Genomic DNA, 9,831 nt, shown 5'->3' on the forward strand with positions numbered 1-9,831 from the left:
CACCATTTAACTTAAACATTTTAACTCACAAAGCAATGATATATTTTCCTCAGATATATGTGTATGTATATAAATGCATTTAAAGATACACATAAAGAAGGTTACAGTGATTTCCTCTAAGAAAGGGACTGGAACTGGGGATGTTATCAAAGTGAATTTTACCCTTATTTCGGATGTTTTAATTTTCTACAAGAATTCCTACGTAATGTGTAATTAAACATCATCTTTAAAAACTAGCACTCTGCCTGTCAGAATTTCTCCTCTAATACTCTTACACAGTTGACCTGATTCAGTGAAAAAGGGAAGTGGTAAATGTTTTGACCATCCTTGCCAACAAGACATTCAGAATTTACCATCAGCACCACTCTACTCATTGCCCAGCTCATTTCCATGGTTCTAGATCAAAACACTCACTGGTGGAAGGAGTGAGGATCGTCCACATCATGGCCGTCTGGGGCCAAAGGGTTGGAGAACGGTTCGTCTAAGAAAAAGAATTGACATCAATTTGATCAATCTCTTCTGTGTCAGGTCCCATGCCAAAGTTGGGGATATAGTAGTGAACAATACTGATGTGTTTTCCCGTCAGACTGCTCAATCTTGTGAGGGAGAAAGGCAAGAACAGCGACAGTAACAGCACAATGTAATAAGTGAAATGGGAAAATACAAGGAGCTGTGGGAGCCCAGGGGAGTGACCCCTAAACCGGCGCTAGAGAATCAGCAGACTTCCTGAAGATGACATCTAAGATATTACGTGAAAGATAAAGTGGCGCAACCCAAGAGTAAGTGAATATGGGGCGGTGTGTGTGTGAGGGGTAAATTCGCAGATAAATTCCACTAGTACTCACTTGGGGCAAACACAAGGATTAGGTAGAGAGAGAGCTGCGGAGCCTCACTGAGGGCCTAACGGCTTCGCCAGGCTCCAAGCGTCACTCTCGGCCCCTCTCCACCCTCACACGCACACCCGGCTTCAGTTCTGAGGACGAAATAACGCGCAAGTGTCCCGAGTTCCGCGGGGAAGAAAGGGCAGATGACCCAGACTTACTATCTCGCTCCGGCATTTCGTCCGCGGTGTTTCAACCTCAGCAAGGCCTGCACCTCCAACGACAACACACCAGCGACTGCCTTCTCCCCCCACAATGCACCTCCGGAACCAACCCACTGTGCCTTGCGTTCCGCAGCCTATTCGCCCCCGCTGCCCAATTGAAGGAGACCCGACCCGTGCCTTACAATGCTCTTAAGGAATTGGCTAAACTTGACTCCGCCTCCTATCTCAGCCAACCTATCTCAGGGCCTGGAAGGTCCGCGATTGGTTCATCTGGAGAACTCGGCCGGAAGGCCTGGGCAGGGGTTCGAGTACTAGCAGAGATGGCGGCGGCTGCGGCCAGTCGGGGGATCCGTGCCAAACTGGGCCTACGAGAGATTCGTATCCACCTTTGTCAGCGCTCGCCCGGCAGCCAGGGCGTCAGGTGAGGCACAACGTAGTGAGGCGGGCGGGCTTCGGGGCGATGGGGTCACGACTTCGACCTCCCGGCTGTTAAGGGAGGCCCGCGCCTACCCAATATGCGGGGCGCTCTCTCTGGCCCCGCAGGGACTTTATCGAGAAACGTTACGTGGAGCTGAAGAAGGCGAACCCCGACCTACCCATCCTAATCCGCGAGTGCTCCGATGTGCACGCCAAGCTCTGGGCCCGCTACGGTGAGTGTGAGACGCTGGGGTGGAGAAAACAAGGGTTCAGGAAGAGAAAGGGCCACCCAAGGTCAAGCAAAAACTTGTAGAGACTGGAACTCAAGACTTCAGCCTTGCTTTTGACCTTATTGCCGATAAGAAAGTTTACATTCGTAGGGTTATAGGGTTCTTTGTGTCCCAGGTTAACAGCAGTGTAGAGGCGGGCGCTGTCATTTTGTAATTGACCGGGAACTGTCATTTTGTAATTCAGAACAGGTTTCAGATAGGGGAGAACAAATGCTGGTCGGTTCTTGTCAATGTTAGGTCCTTTCAAGTTATGTGTGGGCAGTCCCGGTCCAGGTAGTGTTAGAATCTCACTGAGGGAAACCTAAAATGATGATTGTGTTGAGCACTTAATGCTAGACTCTGTGCTTTCCTATCTAAATCTTATTTAATCTTCATTTACTATATGAAGGGATGTTGTAGAGATAAGAAAGCTGAATCAGAAATTTCATGGAACATACCTAAGGTTATGTAGCTAGCTATAACAGGGTTAAGCCTTTATATTTGTTTCCACTTCCTAGAATGCACTTCTGCCAGACGTTATGGCTGGCTTATTATTCAGCTCTGAGCTTTCATATCACCACCTCAAAAAGGCATTCCCTGACCAGTTATGTAATATTGCCCCCAAACCTTTTTTTAAAATCATATTACCTATTTCAGTTTATCACAATATGAAAATTACTATCACGTTGCCTGACACATAGTAGGCATGCAGTACATTTATACATGCTGACTAGTGGTATTTTAATCAATTTTTTAAATAAATTTATTTAAATTAGTTTCAAGTATACAGTACATTGGTTAGACATCTATATTGTTCATAAAACGATCCCTCCAATTGCTCCCTTCCTCCCCAGGCCCTCCACTTAGTCATCATATTAATGCTAACTGCATTCCCTCTGCCGTGCTCTGCATCCCTGTGCCCAACTATCAACTACTAATTTGTACTTCTTTAACCCTTCACCCCTTAATTAGTTTTTAACTACACCTTGCCCTAGGAGGTCTGGAGGAAGCAGAGTAGGGGAAGGTTATACCTAAGGCAGATTGGTTCTTCCAGTGGACACCTGTAGTAATGCCGTGCACTAAAAACTGGGGGAGGAAAAAGGGTCTCCTTCCAAAAGCCAGTAGACCGGAGGAGATGGACTCAAGTTAACTGTAGTGTTATAGTAGATGGACTGGGAGTCAGAATGGGCACCCTGTCGAGGGTATGTCCATGCAATGCACTGCCTACAATGGTTAATAAATGCCTACTGTGCCCCTTAAAACTTCCCTGAAACACCTTCCTTACCATGTGGCCACCCAGAATCAGCCAAAATTCTAGTTGGACCTGAGCTTCCTAGATGTGTTTGAGACCCACTGGATAAATTCTAGGCATTCCAAATCCACCTTGGTCATCTCTCTACTATCTTCTATCATAACAATACTGTAAGTTCATGACCAAGACCTGTTGTTATTCTTTGGTAGCTCCATAGTAGAGTGGATACTTAGTCACCTCCCTCTCTCCCCAGCATTTGGCCAAGAGAAGAATGTCTCTTTGAACAACTTCAGTGCTGATCAGGTAAACAGAGCCCTGGAGAATGTGCTAAGTGGCAAAGCCTGAAGCCCCCACTGAGGATTGAGAGCAACACCCCACAGCCTGGGCTCTGCTGGACTGAGTACAATGTAGAAAAGTGTATTTGTCTGTTCCTTATAAAGTTTATGCTGTAAGATGTTCTTTTCCTTATTCTACCCTCTACCCCTGAATGTGCAAGAACTTGGGCAAAGCAGTTTAATGTAAGAATAAAACTTTATTCTGTCCTATCAAAAGCCACCTGCTACTGAAGCAAAAAAAAAAAGAGATTCCAAGGCCCCAGAATAAGTGGGCCATAATGATTTCCCTCTGGTCCTTCTGCCTGGATAGTGCTGGGTTAAAGAGGAGGAGCTAAGATCCAAAGGTCTTGGTTTAGGTTTAGGTGTGGGAGCAGAGATCATGATGCCTCCTTATGGTCCTAACCCCCACTCCCCAAAGGGGCCCCGCAGGCAAGGAACTTGGCAGGGGGAGGAGTAGAGAAGTGACATTGAGAAGCCAGGTCACCCATGAAGAGCTGTCCGCTGGAGAGCATGCACTCGTTCCTGGAGCTGTGCCTCCTCCTCATGCCTTTCCAAGGCCTGTAGCCCTGACTGCTGCAGGAAGGCCTGGGCAGCCTGAGGGCAAGGAAGAAAAGGACTCAACACCTGGGTCCCTGTGCCCTAACACAATTCCCGCAGCCTTATGGGTTAGCCCTTCTTCTTGGAAGAGAGTACACTCCCAACAGGAAGATGGAGGTTCACACCTGGAGCCCACAAAGGCCAGCCAGGCCCAGAGAAATTACTACAATTAGGGCTGGAAGGAAAGAGGCTATGGTGAGACCAGAGGCCTCAGAACGGGGGGGATTAGGACCAGGGCCAGAAACCCACCTCTGGCCTATAGAGGAACAGCAGTTGCAGCAGTTCCAGACTTTGGCCTATTACGTCAGTGTCAGAGAAGGCCAGCATGTCCAGCAAGGACGGGAGCAAGGGACCTGGCCACAGATGCTCACAATAAGCAGGACCCTTCTCTGCAACATTGCACAGAACTGTGAGCACCTGCAGACAGAAATGTATATATACACAGTCCCCACAAAGGATGAAAGCAAATGTGCCAAGTAATTTTATATGCATGTTCTGTAATCCCCACAACTGCCTTCAAGTAGGATTACTATTCCCAATTATAAATAAGGAAACTGAAGCTTAAGGTGGTTAATTGGTTTGCCCAAGGTTAATAACTCGTAAACAACAGTTTAGAGACTCAAACCTAGGGTGGTCTGGCTCAAGCCATCCATACTACCTGCCAGCTCTCAGCTAAAGGCACTTCTGAGCTCCCCGTTTACACTTTAGGCACTAGACCTTAGTCTCAGATGAGTCCAATACCTACCAGTACGCTCACCACATTCGATACTGGCAATAACTGCAAAAGGGGCTCAATCAGATCCAAGGAGAGCAAGGAGGTACAGAAGCTCGGACTGTTTGCTGGAAGGGAAAACGTCAGTAAAATCCCTGTAACTAAGGCCTGAAACTTCCCCCTCCCAATCCTGCCCACCTTAGCCCAGGCCACAAGTATTTCCAGTATCTAAAGATCCAGGCCTGGGCAGATTATGGTGCATACCAGTGAGGTTGTTAAGGAGCCAGAGGCCCTCAGGAAGTAGGCTGGGCTGTTTCTGGAGGAAGAACTGCAGAAGGATAAATAAGGCGGCCACAACACGCTCATCTCTGAGCTGCATTTGCCCTCCCACAGCCTCCACTGCTGTCTCTGTTAGCAAGTTGCTTAGACACCGAAACACAGGGCACACCAGCTGCAAAGATAAGTTGGGGATCAGATGTAAATTGGAAGGGGCTACCTGCACCTTGGAGGAGAAGCAGAGTAGAAAGAAAGGTCGTGACGATCTTGACCTGTCCTCTTCACTTACCAGCTCTAGTCCTGCATCCTCGGATCTCTGAACAGCCCCAGCCAAATCCAAGAGCAGCAGCCCCAGTGTGGACAGAGCCCCATGGGTGATGAGCAGGGCATTATTGACCTGGCTAGGCAATAGGAAGCAAATAGTCACTACTCAGCTGATCCCACCTTTAAGTTAGCAAACAGCCTAGGTTTGTGGGTTTCCTGGGTTCCAAGAAGAGAAGGCCATGGAAGGAAGAAAATCCTCCACAACAATTCCAGAAACCCAAGTTCAAAAACCTGAGCGTCATGAAGGGAGTCCCCGGGGATGTCTGTGGCACTTTCTCAACTGGTCTGTGTTACCTGCAGATGATGTAGTGAAGGCACCAGGCAAACTCCACAGCGACCCCAGGGTTCAGCTTTGGGCCAGGCTGCAACAGTCGCAGCATGTGCTGGGGGAGAGTGGAGCCCAAGACAGAGCTGCCAACAGAAGCACAGCTGTTGCAGGAAGGGCAAGGAAGAAAAGGAACCATGGAAGGCAAGATGCCTGTCACTCTTCCTAAATCCTAATAGCAAGTAGGAAGTGTCCAAACCCAAAGCCCTTCCCAGCCAGCCAAATGGAGTTAAATGTGCAACAGCTTTGGAACCAGACTCAATAAGGAATCCAGGGGCTACATGCCAAGTGGGTCACCCCTACCTGTACATCTGGAGACACAATGTTACTTACGGGATGATCTTTTCTGGAGCTTCCTTAGCTTGCAAGAGCTGGGACAAGGCATATCCAAGGGCTTCCAGCACAGTCAGATGGGAGGACTAGAAGGAGACAGGGTAGGGCTCTGACTCTGGAAGCCAGGCCCTAAGATTTCCTGAGACTTTCAACCCGTTAGGCTGGAGCTACCTAACCAAAGCAGCTGGAACATGTGGAAAGAAGTGACGGGAGTGTTGCCCAAGGAGGAAGAAAGAAAGTGGACACTCACCTGGATGCAGGCAGCCAAGGCTGGAACAATGCCCTGTGGCAGGAGCTGACTTCTCACAGCCTCACTCTCCACAATCAGGTTTCCCAGTGTATACAGACAGAGCTCCTGAGAGCAGGACAACAAAAACACTGGGCTTGGCCCAGGTCAGGCCAGGGTTGGGGGTTGTGGTGGGGAGGATGGAACAGCCCTGTCCTTGAGGATCTGGGCACAAGGGAGTAGGAGATGATGGGTATATATATGGCTGTGGGGATCGGGGGAAACAGGTTTTCTTATCCCTACCTGCCAGCTCAAACTGCACCTAAAAGCACAAATTTTAAACTCAAGCCAAGAACAAGGTAGGAAGGGACAGGGCTTACTATAAAGTCTGAGCTGTGACCGGAGAGGTAGGTGAGAAGGTAGGAAGTGGCTGGCAGGCAGGCTTCAGCCACCGCAGACTGCTCAGAATGAGAGAGCTCATGAAGGCACCGAGCCGCCTCAAGCTGCAGCAGGGCCTGGTTGCTGGTCAGGAGCCCGACCAGGGTCCGCATGCTTCCCTCCAGCCTGCGTGAGTGAGCACCAAAGCCCTACTCAGCCTGTGGCTCATCCCCCCTCCATACTCCTATCCATCCCTCAAAGCCCCAGCCACCCACTCACACCACCCACACTGACCTGATGAAGGTCTGTTGCGTCTCCAGGTGCTGCAAGCCTCGACGAAGGCTGACCAAAGCCCTCTCTCTCTCTTTTTCCTCTGTACCCCGCTGGGCTAACCGCAGGAACTGCTGGATCTGAAGCCCAGGACAGGGAGAGGAGAGATGGCAACACACATTTGTCAGAAAGCAAGTTGTGAATCCTGCTCTGTTCGCTTCACCTGCAAGCACTCCAATATTGTACCATCCCTACAACTTGTCATTCACACTAATATGGCTAATAAGTGCCAACACTGCAGTAGAGTGGACAGAAGAGGGAATCAGGACTGGGTTTAATGCTAGCCCTGGGACTTACTCTACAAGGGACCTAAACCTCAGTTTCTCACCTGGAAAATGGGAATAACATCTACCCACACCTTCTGACAGGGTTATTTCAAGGATAACATTTAAACCTCTCAGCCTGGCATAACCTACCCTCTTGTCATTCTCCTCATGCAACAACACCTAGCAAAACATGACTTTTTAATGCTGCCAAGATTTTGCACAATCTATTTCTTATGCCTGGCATACCCGCCCCAGGTCCTCCACTCCCTTCAGATTTCTGTCCTTGTCACTGCCCCTGGGAAATTAGCTCTTTCTGGATTCCTTTGGCAGACGTAGGGGTTTCTATTGTCCTCATGTTTCCTTCATGACAGGTGGTAGCACATCTGTCTCTTTTACTAGGTTGTGAACACTTCAGAGAAAGGGACTCTTCATCTTTGTGTACCTCAGTACCCAACATAGTTTATTGTCATAAATAAATGGTATAACTCTGGCACCTGTGCTTTATAAACTAGATATGTAAACCTAGACAATAATAAACACAGAGAATGTCCAATGCTTGCTTAATGAATAAATAAAAGTAATTCTTTAATTCACTTATTCAATAATCTACTCTATGGCAGGTACTGATAGGCATCTGAATTTTCAGTGATGACAAAGGGTCTAAGTTCCTGCTAATGTAAAGTCTAGTTGGAGAAATTATAATAAACAAGCAAACAATCATACAATCAAACATGTTTAATAGTCTGCAAACAGTCTGGCAGAATACCAAAAGGGACCCAACTTGAGATGCAGCAAATGAAAAAGCCTTGAGACAAGGCTTTTTTGAACTGTCACCGAGAACTGGAAAGGGGACAGTTTGATATGAGTAAGCTAATAAGGTTGGAGGTAGGTAGAGGTTAGACCACACTGTTCTTTATAGGTTACAGGAAGGAGTTTGGTCTCTTATGTGTTTTTAAAAGACGCGTCTGACTGATGTATGGAGACTGAACTAGAGAGCGCAAGCAGAGATGCAGATGACTGGTTAGAGGATGGTGGGAGCTGCGATAGCGAGGCGCATAAAGAGTCCAGAGGTAGAAAATAGCTAGGACTTGATGAAGTATTGATGTGGCGATGAGGGTCGGAGTTGTGGAGAATGATACCCCATTTTCTGGCCTGACCCACTGGATGGATGGAGGTTTTGAAGGGACCGCATTCAGGTTTTTGGGACGGACCTCGGGTACTCTGGCGTCAGCCGGTATGGACCTCACCGCGCACCCTGCCCCCTTACCTCGGCTTCCCCAAGGATCAAGTCCACCTCGGCTTCCTCTGGGGCATTGTCTCTCACCAGTCTCTTGCTGACCAGCTGCTGCTCCCTCCGGGCCTTCCTCAGTGCTGTGGGCAAAGAAACTGGCTGAGCGTGGAAGAGACATCCAGGACCCAGAACTTCGTCTCCCACCCAAGGGTCTCTTCACTCTATCTCTCACCGCCAAACCCTATCCTTCCATGTTCCCTCGCCGGCCCGTACCAGCCTCCCGCTCCCGCCGACGGCACCGTAGCTCCTCCACTCCGCAGCCCACCGGCCTGAGACGGCCCTGCAGTCGGTTCCACATGGTGGAGCTGCAGGAAACTCGCACTAAGCGAAAAGCTGAGAAGGTAGCGCCAAGTTCTGGAAGATGGGATGACCCGGCAACCGCGGCTCAGGGCGGAAGCGGAAGTGCAAGCAAAGGCGGGGCGATGCGAGGGGGCGACGCCAGGTCCTGGGGCGGGGACGGCGAAGGTAGAGGGCCGGGCAAAGAAAGCGAAAGGACAGAAGGAGAGTGTAACCGGAGCTGGCGAAGGCTAGAGGTTGGTTCAGACCTAGGCAGAAAGCCAAACGAAGGCCCAGCGGCTTTGGTTTCACTACTTCTCCATTCTAGGAAAGAAAATAAGGTAATATTTACCGTACGTACTCAGGAAAGAAAGTAACTCAATCCCGACTCCGGCCGCCCCAGGTCAGAAGCGTCACCTTCCACTCAGCAAACACAACCTACCCACTCCTAACACACATTAGAGGAACATTCAAAACTACCCCGAGCTCTAGGAAGATATGGGATGCCATTTCACCAATAACACGACTCCCACTGATTAGGGCTAGCTAAACGCGGGCCACGCATTGCCATATTGAATGTTCGCCATAACAATTATCCCCATTTTACCGGTAAGTAAAATGAGGCAAATATTATTTCACTGCTCTGCATAAAAGTGAGTCACATTATTTTTAGGATAAAGTAATTTTCTCATCAAATTTTGAGCACCACTAAGTACGGGGGAAACACTGGTGAATTTAAAGTATTTCTTACCCTCAAAATTTGAATTGTGGCCTACTAATGCTTACACGGTCTAATCCCTGCATACATCTCCAGTTTCACCTGGAAGGGCACTTCACCTTACTCATCTCTCTTGGATCTTCTCTTTGTTCCCTAAATGAGCCCTGCTCTTTAACTCCTATGGGCTTTTGCACAGGCTGTTCCTCTGACTAGAGCATTGTCTCTGCCCACCCCCCATATCAACCAGAGCCCTTCCCTTAATTAACACCATCTTTAAGATCTCAACTCCAATGTCCACTACTCAGAACTACTGGACCAGTTGCCCTGTTATGAGAGTGTATAGCACCATATACTTCTTTACAACCCTTTTCACAGCTGTCATTAAGTTATAGTGTAATTGATGTCTCCTCCCAAACTCCCTTCACAGCTCTAAGCGAGTCCTGGTAGCATTTAAAAAGTTT

General features: G+C 48.6%; 3 protein-coding genes across 9 annotated transcripts in view; 1 reads left to right on the forward strand and 2 right to left on the reverse strand.

The window, feature by feature from the left end:
- The window catches only part of IK (IK cytokine), a 10,283-nt gene extending 9,091 nt beyond the window's left edge, over positions 1–1,192 (reverse strand). The window contains exons 1-2 of the mRNA XM_006923032.3: positions 1,043–1,192; positions 415–481 (exon numbers count right to left, since the gene is read on the reverse strand). Of these exons, the coding sequence (XP_006923094.1) occupies positions 415–481; positions 1,043–1,058 (83 nt within the window). The 5' untranslated portion in view covers positions 1,059–1,192. The remainder of the gene's footprint in view (positions 1–414; positions 482–1,042) is intronic.
- Positions 1,193–1,306: 114 nt separating this feature from the next.
- On the forward strand, positions 1,307–3,528 carry NDUFA2 (NADH:ubiquinone oxidoreductase subunit A2). The gene is made up of 3 exons (XM_006923031.3): positions 1,307–1,466; positions 1,589–1,695; positions 3,237–3,528. The coding sequence occupies exons 1-3, from the start codon at positions 1,366–1,368 to the stop codon at positions 3,326–3,328; spliced, it is 300 nt and encodes a 99-aa protein (XP_006923093.1). The 5' UTR covers positions 1,307–1,365; the 3' UTR covers positions 3,329–3,528.
- On the reverse strand, positions 3,496–8,795 carry TMCO6 (transmembrane and coiled-coil domains 6). Of its 7 annotated transcripts, none has more exons than XM_015598134.2 (12): positions 8,590–8,794; positions 8,353–8,456; positions 6,784–6,899; positions 6,492–6,675; positions 6,136–6,240; positions 5,886–5,971; positions 5,522–5,656; positions 5,193–5,304; positions 4,892–5,078; positions 4,661–4,755; positions 4,165–4,332; positions 3,496–3,912 (listed from the first exon to the last, which is right to left on the reverse strand). In XM_015598134.2, exons 1-12 carry the CDS (start codon positions 8,672–8,674, stop codon positions 3,799–3,801), a joined length of 1,491 nt encoding a protein of 496 aa, XP_015453620.1. In that variant the 5' UTR covers positions 8,675–8,794; the 3' UTR covers positions 3,496–3,798. The 7 variants fall into 7 exon arrangements, with proteins under 7 accessions (XP_015453620.1, XP_006923092.1, XP_015453622.1 ...); XM_006923030.3 differs by having other exon boundaries at positions 5,522–5,638; positions 8,590–8,793; XM_015598136.2 differs by having other exon boundaries at positions 8,549–8,680.
- Positions 8,796–9,831: the final 1,036 nt, after the last annotated feature.

The sequence above is a fragment of the Pteropus alecto genome, unplaced genomic scaffold (assembly GCF_000325575.1).
Source record: "Pteropus alecto unplaced genomic scaffold, ASM32557v1 scaffold78, whole genome shotgun sequence".
Classification (NCBI taxonomy): domain Eukaryota; kingdom Metazoa; phylum Chordata; class Mammalia; order Chiroptera; family Pteropodidae; genus Pteropus; species Pteropus alecto.